The sequence below is a fragment of the Sorghum bicolor genome, chromosome 9, assembly GCF_000003195.3.
Source record: "Sorghum bicolor cultivar BTx623 chromosome 9, Sorghum_bicolor_NCBIv3, whole genome shotgun sequence".
Classification (NCBI taxonomy): domain Eukaryota; kingdom Viridiplantae; phylum Streptophyta; class Magnoliopsida; order Poales; family Poaceae; genus Sorghum; species Sorghum bicolor.
The window spans coordinates 55417969-55437949 of record NC_012878.2 but is presented as its reverse complement, the minus strand read 5'-3'; the positions used below and the strand labels follow the sequence as shown (position 1 = coordinate 55437949).

General features: G+C 44.3%; 3 protein-coding genes and 1 pseudogene across 3 annotated transcripts; 3 read left to right on the top strand and 1 right to left on the bottom strand.

Annotated features, from left to right (window-relative positions):
- On the top strand, window positions 82-2774 carry LOC8068960 (anthocyanidin 5,3-O-glucosyltransferase). The gene has a single exon (XM_002441374.2). The coding sequence runs from the start codon at window positions 1032-1034 to the stop codon at window positions 2661-2663; it is 1632 nt and encodes a 543-aa protein (XP_002441419.2). The 5' UTR covers window positions 82-1031; the 3' UTR covers window positions 2664-2774.
- On the bottom strand, window positions 5814-10952 carry LOC110430168. Its single transcript, XM_021447284.1, has 2 exons — window positions 10183-10952; window positions 5814-6137 (listed from the first exon to the last, which is right to left on the bottom strand). The coding sequence occupies exons 1-2, from the start codon at window positions 10372-10374 to the stop codon at window positions 5919-5921; spliced, it is 411 nt and encodes a 136-aa protein (XP_021302959.1). The 5' UTR covers window positions 10375-10952; the 3' UTR covers window positions 5814-5918.
- Window positions 6332-8072, top strand: LOC8068959 (annotated as a pseudogene).
- On the top strand, window positions 14320-19205 carry LOC110430562. The gene is made up of 7 exons (XM_021448355.1): window positions 14320-14451; window positions 14519-14616; window positions 14706-14809; window positions 17459-18167; window positions 18245-18369; window positions 18454-18506; window positions 18677-19205. Exons 2-6 carry the CDS (start codon window positions 14602-14604, stop codon window positions 18476-18478), a joined length of 978 nt encoding a protein of 325 aa, XP_021304030.1. The 5' UTR covers window positions 14320-14451; window positions 14519-14601; the 3' UTR covers window positions 18479-18506; window positions 18677-19205.

The following is a 19981-nucleotide window of genomic DNA, read 5'->3' as shown; positions in this document are numbered from 1 at the left end:
CCTTCGTGTCAAAATCCGAGCCACGCGAATGTGTCAGTGATTAACTAGAAAGAGCGACGCTGTCACGTGGGTCACAAGTCACAACTCTCTAATTTTGATATTTGAATCTTTGAACTTGTAGGCGGTGTCATTCAGATTTTCAACTCTTATTTTTTTATATATATATATTTGGGTCTATCTTTTTCCTCTTCCTATCCCTTAATAAATTCAATTCCTAAATCGGTAAGTCAAACTATCTAAGTTTGATTAACTTTATACAAAAGAGTAATAACATCTACAATTAAAAAATATGCATATTATGAAAATATATTCTATGGTATATTTAATAATACTAATTGAATGTTATAAATCTTGATGGATTTTTCTAGAAATTTGGTCAAAGTTTAAAAAAAATAACTTAAGATAACACTATGAATCTATTTATTTAGGGACAGGGAGAGTAAGTATTTGAGTCCCTAAATGTCTATTGTGGTGTCATTTGGATCCATTGACTTGTCTGACACATTGGTACAAATTGACCTACTACCGCACTATTTAAGTGTCGCAATGGTATTTATAACAGTTAAACTTTCTTAAATTTGACAAGGTTTAGAGAAAATATTAGCAACATTTGTATCTTTGAATAAGTTTATTATAAAAATAATTTCAACAACCTGTCTAATGATACCAATTAGTACCATAAATATTATTAATATTTTCTTGTACTATATTTTGGTCAACATGCCAAGACAAAACCTATTTGGACCAATGTTGGCATTTAGCCATTTAGGGCAAGTCCAGTGATACCACCACACAATACAGGTCTAGGAATTCAAATATCAAAAGTCAAGAGTTGGTAACTCAAATGATACCGTCATACTACAAGATTGGAGGTTCAAATATCAAAGATCAAAAAGTTAGACGACTGATTACCGTTGTAGTACAAATTTAGGGAATAAGCCTGTTCGCTGTTCTGAAAAGTTATAACTGAAATTACTATTGACTAATTAATTGTAAGAGAAAAACACTGCTGGCTAGCGGAATGAGATGGGATGGGAAGTCCTTGCACACATCGAAGATCGAACCAGCCACGGTCGCTGATGTACGTTCCTTGTTTCATGGACGCTCCCCCGTTTTGTCATTTTCACACGCGTTGCACAAGAGCCATTATTATAGCTGGACTTGTTCCTGCACGCCTCCATACGCGACTGCAGCAGGCCAGACACCCCGCCGGCCAGCCCGAGTTTAGCGTGATGAGAGACACGGTGGTTCTGTACCCAAGCCTCGGCGTCAGCCATCTCCTGCCGATGGTGGAGCTGAGCGGGCTCTTCCTGCGGCGCGGCCTCGCCGTAACCTTCGTCGTCGTCGAGCCGCCAGCCGCGTCGACGGACGCCTCGTACAGGGTCGCGCGCGCTGCTGAGGCCAACCCGTCCATCCACTTCCACGTGCTGCCGCTGCCGCCGCCCGACACCACCGTTTCCCCGGAGCTGCCGCGTGATCCTTTCGCTCTCTTCCGCCTCGCCAACGCGCCGCTCCGCGACTACCTCCGCTCGGTGTCCCCCTCCGCCGCCTCCATGCGCGCGCTCGTATTCGACTTCTTCTGCATCGACGCGCTCGACGTCGCCGCGGAACTCGGCGTGCCGGCGTACCTCTTCTACACGTCGGGCGCCTGCAGCCTCGCCGTCAGCCTGCACTTGCCGCACAAGCAGGCTGAGGTGAGCGCCAGCTTCGGGGACATCGGCGACGCGCCGCTCTGCTTTCCGGGCGTTCCCCCGTTCATACCCACGGACCTCCCCGAGAACGCCCTCGACCGCGACAACAAGGTGTACAGGAAGATCCTGTACACGTTCGAGCGGGTCCCGGCGTGCCACGGCATCCTCGTCAACACGTTCGAGTGGCTGGAGGCCAAGGCGGTGGCCGCGATCAGGGAAGGCGCGTGCGTCCCGGGTCGTGCCACGCCGCCGGTCTACTGCGTCGGGCCACTTGTCTCGGGCGGCGGAGAAGCCAAGAAGCACGAGTGCCTCTCGTGGCTGGACGCGCAGCCGGAGAAGAGCGTCGTGTTCTTCTGCTTCGGGAGCATGGGCTCGTTCTCCAAGAGGCAGCTCGAGGCGATCGCCACTGGGCTCGAGATGTCCGGGCAGAGGTTCCTCTGGGTGGTACGGAGCCCGCGGCGCGATGGCGCGAGCTTGTATGCCGACGATGGTCATCAGCCACCTGAACCTGACCTCGGCGAGCTCCTGCCGGAGGGGTTCTTGGAGAGGACCAAAGCCCGGGGGCTGGTGGCCAAGTCATGGGCGCCGCAGGCGGACGTGCTCCGGCACAGGGCGACGGGCGCGTTCGTCACCCACTGCGGGTGGAACTCGGTGCTGGAGGGGATAACGGCAGGCGTGCCGCTGCTGTGCTGGCCGCTGTACGCGGAGCAGAGGCTGAACAAGGTGTTCATGGTGGAGGAGGCGAGGGTTGGGGTGGAGATGGCAGGGTATGACAGGGAGGTGGTCACCGCAGAGGAGGTGGAGGCGAAGGTCAGGTGGGTGATGGACTCAGAGGACGGACGTGCACTCCGTGCGCGAGTAATGGTGGCGAAGGAAAAGGCCGTGGAGGCTGTGCAGCAAGGTGGTACATCGCACAACGCTTTGGTCGAGCTCTTGGCGGATTTGGGTTTTGATGAATGTGGAACACACTAGCGAGTGAAGTTGTCAGGCTCCAGGCATCGTTGGAAAAGGATAAATTATGCACGAGAAGATGTAATATCACAATTGCAAGGTCAATGAATGCCTGATGCACGTGTTGTCCTATTTTATGTAATGTCAATCCAAGATCGCTGAACTTGTCATGTACTCCTTCCGTCCATATAAAAAATTATGCCTCATGCCAATCAAACTTATTTTTTAAATTTAACTAGCTTTATGTAAAATATTAGTAATTTATATCTCTAAATAATTTATTGTGAAAATATTTTCAATGGTCTATGTATTTATATTAATTACATATCATAAATATTAATATTTTCTTATATATTAATATTTAGTGAAAGTAAAAAATGTTTAGCTTTTCAAAAAATGAGAATAACACTAGATAACCGATAGCCGATTTCATGTCAAATTGTCAATCTAATCCAGAGGTCATTGAACTTCGATCCGGAGGTCATAAGAGCAACTCCAAGAATCTTTTATACCCATCTATAATAATAAGAATAGTGATTTTAGTGAAAAAAAATACTCTCAAACAATTTCTTTAATTAAACCTCCAAATCTCTCCATCTCTATTTCTAATTTTCGCTAGCCAAAGATAGAGTGGTGTTGCTTCTAGAGTGCTCACAAGATATATAAAAGTGTCAGAGGGCGAAAAGATATAGAAACAATTTTACCTAATTGTAGTAACATATATGTAGTTGTCTTGCTTTTTTTATGGCAGAGGACAGTCCTTCACAAACTGTGGCCAATACTCCTCAGAGGATGCCTACTGCATAGCTGCACTTTGGCCTTATTTAGATCTAAAAAGTTTTTAAATTTTGATATTGTAGCATTTTTATTTTTATTTGACAAACATTGTCCAATTATGGAGTAATTAGGCTTAAAAGATTCATCACACGATTTACAGGCAAACTGTGTAATTAGTTTTTATTTTTATCTATATTTAATGTTCCATGCATGTGCCGCAAGACTCGATATGACGGAAATCTTGAAAAGTTTTTGGTTTTTGGAGGTGAACTGGGCCCGGTTTGGCACGGCTGAAAGGCCAAGTTTGATTTTGGTAATTAATGACAACAAGTTGCTAATGCCTTGTGTTTAAGTGATTTGAGTTAGGTATAATAACACATGTGATAAAGGTGCATTGTGGCATGGAAAGATGGCCACATGATCACAAAGGGATGAAGCATGAAGTGGAGATCATGGTGATAGACGAGGAGTAAAGTGATCAAGGCAAATGTATAAATATTGAGTTTTATTTTTGCCGGTCTAAGTTGAGTAGAGAAGCGATTGACCGAATTTAGGATAGATAGTCGACTATCAAGAGGGGAAATCACGGTCATCTCTCGAATCAAGTGCTACTAGGTCCATATCTTGAGCATATGCATTAGGATCTAGTAAAGTGCTAACTTAACTCCTTTGATAAAAATGTTTGTGAAAAGCTAACACGTATGCAATTTGGTGGTGGATACTTGTTGGTGTTAGCACATTTACAAAGGAGGTGGAGTTCTTAGGATTCAGCGCTTTTGAGAAAATTAAGTGTATATTTTCTACTGCGCCGGTGAGAAATTTGGAGAAGTCGCGGGAGTGACTAGACGTAGTGCGCAGAGGCACCGGACGCTGGCTTTAGCGTCCGGTGTGCTGTTAGTGCTTGGCTCTGTTAGGGTTGAGCACCGGACGCACTGCACCGGACGTAGGATGTTCCCTGTTCATGCGTCCGGTGTGGCCTAACTTTTCTGACTGTGAGCACCAGACGCTCTGAGTGCGTCCGGTGGTGTGAGTCTGGTGTTAGTGTGGTTTGCTGACCTCTCTGCGCAAGAGTCCGGTGAGCACCGAACGCGTCCGGTGTTCCGAGTCCGGTGAGGTCGTGAGTTTGCAGAACTCTCTGTGCACGTGACCAATGAGTACCGGACGCGTCCGGTGCTCACTTAGTCGTGTCTGGTGGTCCGCAGGTGACCGTTAGAGTTTGACGCGCGAGATTCAAAGGTGGTCACGTGGCTAACTTAAGAGCACCGGACGTAGAAGGTCGAGCGTCCGGTGGTTCCCTAGTACGCGTTCGGTGCCCCCGAAATTTGCCCAGTGGCAGAGCCAACGGCTCTATCTCTTTGAGGGGCTTATAAATAGAAGGTGGCCGGCTTTGGGGGTTCTCTCTTGCACATTTGATTACTTGAGGCATACATTGAGCTATAGAATACTCCCTCCACTTATCTCCTTGCTTGATTGCTAATCTTAGTGAGATTGAGTGAGATTTAAGTGCATTGCATTGAGAGTTGCATCTAGTGACACTTGATCCTTGAGTTTGTTGTGGATTTCTTATTACTCTTGGGTGTTTCCCGACACCCTAGACGGTTTGGAGCAGCGGTGGTGATGAGCTCATGATTGAAGATTGTTTCGAGCCTCACCAAATAATTTGTGAGAGGTTCTTGAGCCTTCCCCGCGGGAGATCGCAATTGGCTACTCTAGTGGATTGCTCGTGGCTTGGATGATCCCCATCTTGTGAGTGGATATGCGGCACCCGCTGAGGGTTTGGCTTTGGATTGCCAATTAGCTCATGATCCATCAAGTGGGTGTATCGCCACAACGAGGACTAGCTTGTCGGGAAGCAAGTGAACCTCGATAAAAAATCTTGTGTCATCTCTTGCCGAGGATTATCTATTGTAATTGCAATTGTGAGTGATTGGTTGGATATATATCTCTACCCTACAACGTTGGTATAACAATCACTATCCACTCCTTTACATACTTGCTTATCTTGCTAGTTGTTTAGCTTGTATAGCTTAGTTCTTGTTTAGAGTTGAGTTGTTGTGTAGCCCTCTCTTGTTGTTGTGGTTTAGTATTTTTAGCCTTGTACTAGTTTGTATAGGTGGCTTGCATAGCGTAGTTGAGCTAGTGTTAGAATTGCTTCACCATCTGTTTACTAACACACTTGATTAGTAAAGTTTGTAGAAAATTTAAATAGGCTATTCACCCCCTCTCTAGCCATTTGGACCTTCCAACGGCTCTACTTCACCAGTGAAGTTATTTTTTGGGGCTTCAGCTTCATGAACAACTTTATCAGTGGAGCTAGAGCCATTTTGGTAAACCGTTTAGCAAAACAGCTATTTCCTTAAAATGTGCCCTCACAGAACGCCACGTAGGATGAGGTGAAGCCAAGAGAAACCACTATTTTTGGCTTCTTCGATTTTGTTTCTATTATACATATGTTTTTTTTGGCCCAAATTTAGTCAAATTGCCGTGTACACTATTTTTTTAAAAAATTTTTAGCAACACCGTGTACACTAGCTGCTCCTGCAGCCAGGAGCTGGCTAGCCAACTGCACTGCTGCGTGAGATGCAGGCCGGCCATTTGCCACCCACGAAGCCCACGAAGCCGGCCAGCCTTGATTTCAGTACAAGCACAGCTGCACAGGATGTGGACGTGCTTTCTTTTTGGCAATTGGCAGAAGGGTAATTCTATCCTTTCGCATACCTGATATCAAGAAAAAATAAAAGAAATAAGACCAAACAAGGTCATTGTTTCGAAAAACACGAAATACACTCTTTGACTCGTCAAATAGCCAAAAATCTCCTTGTTGCATGCGGGCTCTCATTTTGTCATTTTCACACACGTCGCACAAGAGCCGCCATATATATGCGACAGATGCAGCCGGAGCCGGCACATATATATAGTCGCGCGCGCCCGGCAGACACTACCCCGCCGGCCAGCCGGAGTTTAGCGTGATGAGAGACACGGTGGTTCTGTACCCAGGCCTCGGCGTCAGCCATCTCCTGCCGATGGTGGAGCTGAGCGGGCTCTTCCTGCGGCGCGGCCTCGCCGTAACCGTCGTCGTCGTCGAGCCGCCAGCCGCGTCGACGGACGCCTCGTCCAGGGTCGCGCGCGCTGCTGAGGCCAACCCGTCCATCCACTTCCACGTGCTGCCGCTGCCGCCGCCCGACACCACCGTTTCCCCGGAGCTGCCGCGTGATCCTTTCGCTCTCTTCCGCCTCGCCAACGCGCCGCTCCGCGACTACCTCCGCTCGGTGTCCCCCTCCGCCGCCTCCATGCGCGCGCTCGTATTCGACTTCTTCTGCATCGACGCGCTCGACGTCGCCGCGGAACTCGGCGTGCCGGCGTACCTCTTCTACACGTCGGGCGCCTGCAGCCTCGCCGTCAGCCTGCACTTGCCGCACAAGCAGGCTGAGGTGAGCGCCAGCTTCGGGGACATCGGCGACGCGCCGCTCTGCTTTCCGGGCGTTCCCCCGTTCATACCCACGGACCTCCCCGAGAACGCCCTCGACCGCGACAACAAGGTGTACAGGAAGATCCTGTACACGTTCGAGCGGGTCCCGGCGTGCCACGGCATCCTCGTCAACACGTTCGAGTGGCTGGAGGCCAAGGCGGTGGCCGCGATCAGGGAAGGCGCGTGCGTCCCGGGTCGTGCCACGCCGCCGGTCTACTGCGTCGGGCCACTTGTCTCAGGCGGCGGAGAAGCCAAGAAGCACGAGTGCCTCTCGTGGCTGGACGCGCAGCCGGAGAAGAGCGTCGTGTTCTTCTGCTTCGGGAGCATGGGCTCGTTCTCCAAGAGGCAGCTCGAGGCGATCGCCACTGGGCTCGAGATGTCCGGGCAGAGGTTCCTCTGGGTGGTACGGAGCCCGCGGCGCGATGGCGCGAGCTTGTATGCCGACGATGGTCATCAGCCACCTGAACCTGACCTCCGCGAGCTCCTGCCAGAGGGGTTCTTGGAGAGGACCAAAGCCTGGGGGCTGGTGGCCAAGTCATGGGCGCCGCAGGTGGACGTGCTCCGGCACACAGGGCGACGGGCGCGTTCGTCACCCACTGCGGGTGGAACTCGGTGCGGGAGGGGATAACGGCAGGCGTGCCGCTGCTGTGCTGGCCGCTGTACGCGGAGCAGAGGCTGAACAAGGTGTTCATGGTGGAGGAGGCGAGAGTTGGGGTGGAGATGGCAGGGTATGACAGGGAGGTGGTCGCCGCAGACTCGGAGGACGGACGTCGACTCCGTGGGCGAGCAATGGCGGCGAATGAGAGGCCCTGGAGGCTGTGCAGCAAGGTGGCACGTCACACAACGCTTTGCTCGAGTTGTTGGGGGGATTTGGAAGGTTTCGATTCCTGTTTTGTTTCTTTCTTTCTTTCTTGTAAATTTTCTAAACTCCCTTTTAAATAAATGCTGTAGGGGTGAAAGCCCCTCCAGTTTAGTTAAAAAAAACACATTAGCGAGTGAAGCTGGCATTCAGGCATCGTTGGAAAAGAATAAATTATGCACGCAGAAGATGTAAGCATCTCCAAGGGATTTTGCAAATAAATTTTGCATTTGGTGTTGTTTGCAAAGTTCCAAACTCATTTGCAAAGTCTAAAAATAGTCCAACTCCAAGGGACTTTGCATTTAAACTTGGCAAACCCAAAGTGTGGACCTCACCTCCGATTTTTTTTTCACCGATCGCGCTCGCGCGTTTTTTCCCTTCGCACCATTTTGACGTACGTCGTGCGTGCCAGTCGCCACCCAGGTCAGGTCGCCGCCAGTTGCCGCGCCGTGGCCGCGTACGTCGTCGTTCATGGACGCGCGCGAGTCTCCGTGGTCGCGCCGCCCGCCAGTTCGGTGCGTCGTCGTGAAGACACAGGGACGGCACAGATGGCATCCAGGTTACCAGAGAACATCCTCGTTGCACGGCGCATCGCAAAGGTAGGGAGGGCGGGCACGCGCGGCAGCTGGAGGGCGGGCGCGCGCGGCAGGGAGGGCGGACGGGCGTAGAGAAATCGCGCGGGGGGAGGGGGGGAGGGACGAAGTCCGACATGGAAGGCCGAAATTGTAGATGCAAAGTGGTAGTAAGGTTTGCATATATGCAAAGCCTCAACCTCTATTTGCAAAGTTAACCAAATTGCAAACCTTATTTGCAAAACCATTGGAGAGGTATTTTCTACTCTTTTTTGCAAATAGGGCAATGCAAAGTTTGTTTGCAAAGCCCTTGGAGATGCATCAAGTTCAATGACTTTGATTTTAATAGACTTGGCGTCGTGGGCAGTAGGACTTTCTTATTATTGTTATCATCATATTTATATTGTTAATAGTTTGTAAATTGTGTTTACTTTATTAACTTTACTTTGATGTATGTATAATTTGACTTGGTAATGCTGAAATATTGGATCACGATACATGAAATTTGGTGAGCAAATGACATTTCAAATGATGGGAAATATAAGAAATTGAAAGCCAGTTTTAGGGACGGTTCAATTTTAATACATTCTAGCTTTAGAAAGGGATTTCCAGTAGCGGTTGTATTAAGACAATAGCCCCTGAAAACCTTCTTCCAGTAGCTGTTCTGTTCACCATGAGCCCTTGAAAACGGGTTGATTGCTTAGGACAACCGCATCAACAATGTTTCTAGGGCTAGTTTCTTTAAGTCATCTGTCCTTCAAAATCTATTTCCACGAACAATTTTCATCTTGAACCCATCTCATACCCATTTGCTCTTGCCCAAGTAGTAGATTGGAAAGTGCAAAGCCGCAAAGGCTCTCCGCCGCGGGGCGCGGCATATAACACCCACTCACGCGAACGCAAGCGCGCCAGCTGCCCAAAAGCTAAAACCCTAGGCCTCCGACCATTGGGGGCCGTCTCCGCCATGGCCGCCGCGGGATGTACGGACACGCCCCCGGCTTCGACGGGGATGAGCGATGGGGAGCGCCACGTGGCGGGCAGCTTGAGGGTCACAGCAACGGAGGCCTCCATTTTCGACTTGTTGCGATCCGTTGCCTTGCGCTGTAACCCTCAAGTTACGCTCCGGGTCCTGGGCGAGTGGGTTCTAGCAAAGGTGAGAAGCCAAATTTCCGCTTAGAGCAACTTCTACAGATTAGCTAAAAGTAAATGCTAAATTTCTTGATTTAGCCATCTTGTAAAATAGAAAAGTCTCTTAAAAAGAAGCGTGCCACAGCAGTCTAGCTAAATATGATCCTTTTCTATATTTAAACGGGCCACCTCATCAAGACGGTTGGGGTCTTTGGCCGCAACAAGTCCGGACGTTGGCTCGCAAGTCGCAATATACGTCCGCCGCCAGGTCTGCTCCCAATGCACGACTAGCAACCCTTGGCGGCGCACTACGGCTGTTCGTTGCCTGGGCGCTCGTGGCAGAGCCGAGCAGCAGCCGACGGTGGCGACTGGCGAGCGCTTCATCTTTAGAATTTATCAGGTCATTGTTTCTGATCACAGCTTTGCCCTAGAGCCGTAGGTGTGTAATGGATTCTGAAGCTGAGTTTAATCTACTAAATGAATTGGTGGATTCATCATCTTCGGATGATGATGATGAGTTATATATTGTTGCTGCCCATATAGTATCAACAGATATTGGCAATGAACCACATCATCGTGGTTCAGTTGAGGGACACCGTGTATTAAATCGTGATAGACAGGCTGGGCATGAGAGACTTTATCAAGACTATTTTTCAGATAATCCTACATACAGGCATATATTTCGGTTGGCCTGATCATTGAAAAAAAAAATAGATCTAGCTATTTGGATCTTACCGGAATACATGTCAGACAAGGGGGCTGATGCAGCAGATGAAGCATTGGGAGGAAGAACTCCATGCCGCAGCCTAGGTATCCCTGAATTTTGCAACCAAGGCAGCGAAGGAAACTGCTGTTGCTCCCAACAGGTGGCCGCCGAGAATATGGGGAACGACTGGAGCTCAGACGAATTGGGCTCCCCATGGCCATGGCTCGCACATATCAGATCCGCTTCTGATTGTGCTTGCGACATGGTGCCTCTGCACGATTTCGAGGACCTCGAGGATCCGCATCGTGGAGAGATGAGATGAAAACAGAACACCCTGATCTGAAGCAGAAGATGAGCACGAGAAGGGGCACACGCGGGAAAGGGACAGGCCGGCGCGCGGCAAGCGCGGGAGAGGCGAAGCCCGCGCGCGGGAATCGATTGGCGCCGCGGATAGCAAGCAGCTCTGGCTCGCGAAAATTGGCCAGCGACGATTGCGGAATAGCCAGTGGGGAAAAATAGAAGACCGGATGGAAAGGCTGTTGGAAAGCATTTTTTGGGCCACAATAGCTATAATAGCTTCACAGATGCATTTGGCCAGCCTGTAGGAGTTGCTCTTAGATGATAGGATTTTTGTTCGCACCGCGCATGGTTGATGGGTCTGGGTTTGGTTTACTTTCGATCGGGTTTTGACATGACGCTTTCCTAAAGATTGTTTTGCGTTGGTATTTCTTGACCCATGAGCGACCAAATTTGAACGTTATGTTTCAGTAACGGGGCACCAGTTTTGGCATATATTGGAAACTATATCGGTTGGATAATTTTAGATATAGACAAAATTTCCTTTTCAGGCATATGGTTGTTCTCTACTGCTATTGAAGTCTTTCCTTTTAGTGCATATATGGGCCCGTTTTAATCCATTTGGATTATGATAATTTGGATAAAAAAATATATCAGTTTTGAGCATTATCTACTCACAAAATTTTAGAATCCCAAAACCCAATGAAACTTCGATGATGTGGGATACTATTTTTATTCCAGCCAAACGGCAGTAGTAAGATATATAAGATGATTAATGCACCCTTATTAGAAAACTGTTTTCTTCTATTAATTGCAAGCTTGGGATATTTAGTTCCTTTATTTACTGGCTAGTACTTTTTATTGTTTTTCCCCAGATTCAGGGGCAAGACCAGACAAGAATTTATATTGGAGTTCTTGGTATGTCCGCTCGAATTTTCACTGACAAATTGATGGAGTACCTTGTGGAATCTGATCTATTGTCCACTGGAATTACTGTTGTGAGGTATGCATATCTACCATGCTAGTCCAAAGAAGATTACTCTATCATCATCATTAAGTTATGTTAGAAATTTCTCATGCATGTTCTTTTAGCCAATTATTGGGTCTGGGAATCTCTGTCTGCTGAAGAATATCATAATTTCTTACAGGTGTTGACATGCATATGTAAGTAGGGCCAAAATATTGAGAGTTTGTCTTGCCCTTTATGTAAAGATACATACCTAGTAACTAACTGTATCCCTGTGTTCATGTGCATGTTAATGACAGCCTAGTGCTAAGAAGATGGAAGCTATAGAATCACCACTACCATTACTTGTGACAATGATAGAGCCTAGTGTTAGAAGATGGAATATGTAGTGCCATCACTATCATTACTCATGATTTAATTCTATAACTCATTTTGTTTCAACACTATATAATGAGAAGGAAAAGCCAAAGGCTTTATTCGGCAAAATATTGAGTTTAACTCCCTGGTATTTATAATCGTGTTGTTCTGAGCCATCTTAACCCATTTTATCCCTCCATTTAAAAAAAAGACAGCCCTGGGCATTGCATTGAAAAGAGGACCTGAGGAATGCTACTCAAGCCACCTAACCAACTCAGCTACCCTTTTGCTTGTCCCTTCCACTTTAGTGTTATGTTGTTGTGGGCGAGCTTATTCTTAACTAATGGCGTCACCTGCTCTTTACTACAGCAAAGAACTTATGAAACTATGGAACAGCACTTCTGGGGAAAAAAACTCTTGTATATTATGTCTTGTTTAAGTATTACTGCATTAGGTCTGCCATAAAGCTAAGTTCTTCAATTTCTGGCAGGAACCTCAAGCAGGTTGGTGCCCCGTGCATTATCTTATCAGGGAAATCTGTATACTTTTTGGGCATTAAAGCTGGAACGTATACAGGTTCTGCACAGAGTTGTGTAATGGTATGCATGAATTGTTATATTATATGTTTCGTGCTTTAACATTATAGCTTCTGAATTGAAAAAATATGTACTGTAGTTTGTGAACTTATCACCATTTAGCTGTAATGTAATAAATCTTGTTTTGATGCAGGAGAGACCATATGACAGTGAAGACCTATACCATGCAGACCTTACGATAAACAGGTACTATTGTTACATCAATTTGCTTGTCGTTAATACTGATTTGAATCCAACCACAGTAACATTTAACTTATTTACAGCTTAGTGTACAATATAAACGATTCTGTAGTACAAGATATTACTGGCAGAGGTAAGTTGGCAACACCTTTATATCACAACTTACTGGTTCCTATAATATGGTATTCTTTTAAGAAATTTCCTCTTCAATGTCATTTTTCTCCTGAAGGTTTTGACGACATAAAAAATCGCCTGATTATTACAACGTCATTGCCACCTTTGTCATCCATCTTAAAAGATCCTCTTATAATTCTTCGATCAATACATTTTGGTATGTTCTACATCTTGCTATACTATTTGTTGTAGGAAAGTCACCTCCGAGAAATATGAAAAATTCTTGAAAACTAATAACAATTCCATTATGTTATACTTACGTACAGCATCTCAGCTAAACTTCACATTGGATGAGGATTTGATGAGAGCAGGAGGCGATACCAGGTTGAGACGTGAACTTTGCTCTAGAGTCTCTAGAGAACGAATTAATCGTGAGGTTTGATTCTTTTCTAGTCCTTATCAGGGTTTCTTATTGTTTTTGCATTTTGATGTAGTCATTATCATTATGTATTTTTGTTTATCCAAAGAAAACTCATCGTCATAATAGTTTTGATTTGTATTGTATGCAGGTTAGCCTGATGCTTGTTAGCAAACATCCTGTGATGGCGATGAAGTATATTGAAGAGATGGGACTTTTTAGAGTTGTATTCACATTTCCAGGCAATAGTGACCATCCAATTGATGACCACTGTGCTCGGTTTGTGGCTATCTGTCTTGTATCTAAAAGTTCTGTAGTTTGTAGTCACTAAAGTTGATGTTTGATAAACTTTCTCAGGTCCTGTATTGCAACGCTAGAGGAATTTTGTATGCTTCTGGATTCCATTGAAAATTCAGTTTTCAGCGGAAATATTGATCAAAGGGTGCGGGTGAAAATATTATATTGTCTGATGATAAATATTTGACTTTAAATTATGTTCGGTTATCTTTGATAACATTTAGCTGTAATCTCTTTCAGGCTGATCACCGACTCATATGCATGTATGCTGCCTTGTTCCTGATACTAAGTGAGGCGGTATATATGGATCAAAATGATGAAAAGGTATTATTTACATGTTTTAGCTAGCTGCATGAGCAAACTGTGATGGAAAGCAATCATGCATCTAACAGTTCTAGATGGTTTTATGTTTTAGGGATTTTTTGAGTATATCGACTATGCAGTGAATCAATTTCGCATCATTTTTGGACAATGAGTTATTTCTAATATGCAGGCTTCAGTGGCTTGTTTCATCCTAAGTGGTACTCAGCTTATATCTGGAGACATTGAATTCTGGCCCTTTAAAACCTTTGACCTATACTGTTTCGAAATCGGTATATTTATTGCTTTCTTCATCTATATTAGTAACTATTTTCAGTTTTAAAGCTATACTGGGACATTTATCTTATGATGTTATGTTAGGTTGCTTTGATACATAAAAGTTGCGAACCCTTCGCTCAGCTATTCACTTTGGTTGAGTCAAATGATGGCATGGATATGATTAAAGCCAAACTGCAAGACAATTTCGGAGAGATATCAGGCAGCTTAGTCAAAAGAATTTTTGCTGGTTAGATGATCTTACCTCTAATTCCATTTTTTTAATCTTCAAACATATTCAGAAGCAGAACAATTAAGTAAATTTGTGTCATAAAAAATTACTATGCAGGACTACTACTCAAAGAAGTTAAAGAATTTTGGCGGATTTGCTTGTTACTTTCTATAATCCTTTATGCCAAACCTGTGAGCTATCAAGATATATCCCAAGGGAAAAGGGATATCTATATAAGAACAGAAAAGGCCATAGTTGACCTAGGTGATTTCCTTTATTCAACCCATCCTACTTTTAAAGTATGCCTGAATCTTACTTTAAGTTACTACAGGAGTTGAGAACATATGGAAAATTGGTCCGCTCCTTGATAAAAAATCATTCGCGCACCATCTGGATGTGCAACCTAATGATCCGATGATTAATGAATGGGTAATGTCTATTGACAACATATCCTTTTCCTGTTTACTATTCTACTGTTTATATAGACTAATGCTTATCTAATCGGTCCCTTCTTGCAGCAAGAAAGGCTTGATATGTGGCAAATTGTCAATCCAACTGGAACAGAAAACGAATTTATTGATTGGATGAAGCAGTTCAATCGTCAACTGAAGGAACCATCCATGTAAGTTGCATACAAATCTATAAATTTTTTTGTTCTATGTCCTTGGTCAAGATTGTGCACATCGATGTTTTGCATTGGGACAAGTCACTGAACCATCCGTGTAAGTTGCATACAAATCTACAATCTTTTTTCGTTCTCTGTCTTTGGTCAAGATTGTGCACATCGATGTTTTGCATTTGGACAAATCACTGAGCCGAAAGGGAACACAATAGTTTTGGTTTGGTTACGGATAAACCATCCTAGCTCTTAGTTGATTTAGACTGTACAAAATTCCATGTTTGATAGAGACTTAGGGTCTGCACAATTTGGGATTCCATCCATGCAGGGTCTAAGTCTAGATAGATTCCTCTATAGCATACCTTTCCTAGCTAACTTCTGTGTCAATGTCAATTGTACTATCAGATATAGTCCTTGTTACCTCTTAACTAAAATGTATAGGACACTGTTGCTATCATTCACTTGGCAAATATCATTTGTATTGCCATTTTCTTGCCTGCTAGAACTTCCACATTACTTTTATGTGGCAATGGTTGTTCAAATTTCCTGCAAAAGGTTTTAGAATTTGGGCCAAGCTCCTAAAGTCATTTCTTTACTTGGTTGCTGACCCTGGGCTCTGGCAGCATTGGATAACGGCATCACTAGAGAAACAGGTTATGCTTGCTTATTCAGCTCCCACGTTTTATTTTTGAGTGTGTTCACCAACCAGTCCACCTTTGTTTGGTCCTCCAATTTTAACAAAGCGCTAGAACTGTTTGAGGCCCTCCTGCACATAGAATAAACAACTGTGCTGTTACTCACTTTTTGTTTGGTGTCATGTTTAAATCTGATACTGTTAGGTAGCGACTGTCATTGGAATTCTATGAACCTTTTTGTAATGTGGCATGTGGAATTCTTCCAGTCTGTCTGGGTGATGTAAACCCCTGAACATGTTCTGTGCTATCCCTAATGCAACGTGCTGTAAAATGGTGCAATCCCTGAAATGCTAAAGTGTTTTTAACAGAGCACTACATTTCTGCACTAAGATAACAATATAGGTGGCATCAGTGGGGGTGAGAAACCTACTTTTTAGCACATCATCATCCTATATCTGATAAACCAAAGTGACCAACAAATAACTCCAGCAAAAGGTCAGGTAATCCTTTTTTTCTTCAAACACACAGGAGAGTTGCTGCTGTGCGTCAGTTCATTAAGAAGAAAGAGAACCCAAATGTACAACACCAGTCACCCAACACAGTACACACTCCCAACCCCATTATGCACACATGTGTTCCTCTGGAACAAAAGGAGAAAATGGTCTAACACAGTGGCTTTAGAAAATGTAATCCCTTCACAATGTATGTGTGATTTGACACCAAATCTCAAAAATCTGATAATGCAAATCCTGTGTGTTGAATTTCCCTCATGACAGCTCCATACAAATTGTGCTATATAAAGTTTATTCCTGAAGCCTGCATAACAATGTTTACACTTCGTTGATTGCATTCCACATTGAAATTCAAACTTTATGTACCTATGATGGAATCGTTATTTCTGTAGTGCCCTCTTGAAAAGCTCCCATTTGATTATTACTGTAAGCTTTCTTTTCTATTTCTTTTAAAAAAACGCAGGAGAGCTGCGTTTCATCGTATTATAGAGATGAAAAATAGGTTGGCTCCCCAACAGAATCCTCACTCGTACGGGGACCAGGTATGAGTGAGGCTAGTACACAGAGTCATGGTTTAAACACACAGCGAACAAATACGATTCGACCTTAGCTAAAGGACCTAGTCTGCAAGCACCAGCCCTAGCCCTTGAAGCTTCTTTGCCCCAGCCATGCACCAGAGGCTGTGCTCGTTCTTTAGCTCACTCCAAATCATGCTAACCAACGGAGAAGCCCCCTCAAAAACACATGCATTCCTATGTTTCCAAATAATCCAGGCCCCAAGAATAATTAATGAGTTCACTCCTTTCCTGTGCTCCTTGTTAACTCTGCTCATCGTCTTGCACCACCAGTCAGCAAAACTGAGTTCATTTTACTGATTTCTTCAGCCTGAGTTCATGTAAGATATTATGCACCTTTAACACTCCTAGCACGTTGAATCTCCCAGGTTTAAATGTGGTTTAACTTTGCTAGTCACTTTGTTCTACCAATGTTAATATCTTGGCCAATGTCTTTGTAAAATGCTTCAATATTGTGTTCAAAAGTCAGTTAGCTTGTGCATTGTACTGTTTGATTGTTTGTAGTTCATTTCATTTTCAGAAAAGTTAACATGATGCAGTTCAAGTGTCTTAGATTCAGTTGAACCACATGTAAATATTCTAATATAGACATCAACATCTCTTTCATCAACCCCTAAGAACATCCTTTAAATAGAACAGTAGTATTCCATCTTGTCTAGGCTCTATGTTGATGTCATTTATTAGGTAAAAACTTCAGTATATTATTCTTTGAATGTTTTCAATAGTTTGTCATTATAACTCTCATCCGCTTACCCTTAAAAGTTAAAACACATTTCTCCCTCATATTCTTGTAATAGTCATGTATATAATTAGTTATTTTTTTGATGTCGAAGTAGTATAACATCCTATAGCATAACAATTGGAATATATTTTAGCATGCACTAATCTCTGCATTAAAATCGAGATATATTTTAATATTTTAAATTGCAGTGTAACATTGAAGGACCACTTCGATAAAGCTATGGTTAAGATCAATAGAAATGAAAATCAACTTCTTGAGAAAGTAGCGATTTTGAGCAGTATGTTTGCCGTGAAGATGAAAGATGATTGTTGTCGAACCGTGACTAATTGGATTGAGTTAGTGAATGCACAACATATTGCTAACCGAAGTTGGGATGGAAGATTTACTTTGGATAGCTTTGGATTTGATAAGAACAGAGTTTATATTATTGACGTTCCTCGATCCCAAGCCACCTCCAGCGCTAGAAGGAATGATTCTCGCCGGCTCTCCTTTTGGTTGGGTAAGATTTTAGTTCTGGATGGAGAGAAACCAGCCTATCTTAGCCACTTGCTTCAAGTATTGGAGAATACACCAAGGGGTCCATTGACCGAGTCCATGAAATTGGGTTATGAGACCCATTTCTCCTTGCTACCTTCTGAAAGCAGAATTGCTTTGACATACCTAATTAAACTCAAGATGGATGGTCTAATCAAGGAGGAAAAGCAAAAATTCATTGAGATATTGGGCAAGTGCAGCTTTGACCGAAAGTGGTTGGCAAAATTGTGGCAAATTCCAATTTTTCAGAAGATAATTAAAGGTGGTGAGGAGAAGAATATGAGTATGTATGTTAAGGAGGATGGATATGCTGCATTCAAGTTGCTCCGTCATTATTTTACACACGCGCCAGATCATTCTAGGGTATCATTCGCAGACCTTGTTTTTCACACTTCTGTTTGAGAAAAGAACATGATAAAAATACTTTTTTCTTATATTAGGAAACAGGCATGGAGATGCTGAAAAACAACTGTGTACTTGACCTTACAGCCTGGAAGTATTTGGGTGACTTTGCTGCAGACGTGGTCTTCAAACTGATTACATATAATGCAGATATCAAGAGGGAGTATGTCCTAAACTTTTCGAGGTTTTATTTTGTAGTTCTTTTTGTGCTTATAAAGCTGACATTTTTGTTTGGTATTCCTGGCAGAGCAAAGTGCTGCCAGCTGCGCTAGGTCACCAGTCCCCAGTCCCCATTTTCTGGTAAATATATTGTTGTACTTTCCAGTTTTTCTTGTGCTTCTGAGATCCAGCTTTTGTACTTTCCTTGTGATTTTCAGAGTCTGGGCAGGTGCTCAATATATTGTTGTTTGAACGTTGGGCTGTTTTGGTCAATAAAGAGTTCTCATATTTCTTTATTTGTCTGGCATCAGGATCTTCCAATTATGGAGCTGGATTGCATTTGAAGGCGAAAGGAGTGCATGGCATTACTGATACATGTTTGATGTTTGAAATACGAAGTTGTGTGGATCTTGCATGATAGCTTTATGAGGCTGTTCAATTTTGGTAGTTGTCAGTCACCACCGGTTAATACTCTCTTGCCGTGAATACCTGATGATCTGGACCGATGTTTTTATACATTGCATGCACTTCTGACGCAAGGCAAACACTGGTGGCTGGGTTACGCTCGTACTGATTTCTGGGGTTATATCACTTGGATCAGAAATTTCTGACTAATTGTCTGTGGATCGAATATGGTCTGGCAGAGGTCGTGGTAGATCAAGACAGAATACTTTTGTTTCTCTGCGATAACAAATTGTACATAGTTTATATAAAGAGGGCACGTGAAATCAAAGTTGAATCCACTGTAACGAGGGCATGCGAAATCGACGTTTAGCCCATGTTACTTTCTGACATAGGCCTTGTTCAGTTAGCAAAAATTTTGAATTTTGAGTACTATAATACTTTCGTCTTAGTTTTTATTCGTCAATATTTAATACTCTATGCATGTGCTGCAGAGAAATCAAATTTTTTTGGAACTAAACAAGGCCATATACATTGTTCATGTAATGAACACAATCGGACCGAGCCCTCAGGCGGGATGGTTACTGGCTTACTGCTCTAGACTCTGCCTCCACCCCCACGCCGCCGCCCTCCATGACTTCCGGCGAGGTTGTCCTGCAGCTCCAGGCGTAGTCAACGCCAGCCCCTTCAGTACACTGCATCATCCACCTCGTCGTCCTCACCTGCAGGCTGCCGTTGAACTAGGTGCCATGAGAAGCTTCTGCAGCCCAAGAAGAGCTACAGCGGCATCGTCCTGTTGAAGAGCTACGGCGGATCTAGAGGTGAAGCTGAAGGGAGCCACATCGGCACCATCGTAGCATCCACTCCCCATCTAAGGTTCTGTTAATTTTGCTCGGCACATTTTGCGGTACTTCAGCCCGATTCTTCTTGTAGGAAAATATGGAAAAAGTTCTTGAGGAAAATTACTGGTTCTGAGTTTAGGGTACGGTTTAGGCTGAGATTCGCATGTGTGAATAGTAGGAGCTCATGTGTGACCTGTGGGAGTTGCTTAGCTGGGGGACTGATTCCTGGGAGCTATCTTTGTTTTGTTTCTTCTGCGTTTGGCGCTGAACATGAGCATGATGTACAGTGGCATCTGCAGTCACAAGTTGTAGCTCACTTTTAGTACCCCAAGTTTACAGCTGACGGATCGTTTCTGCTGACATGTGGATAGC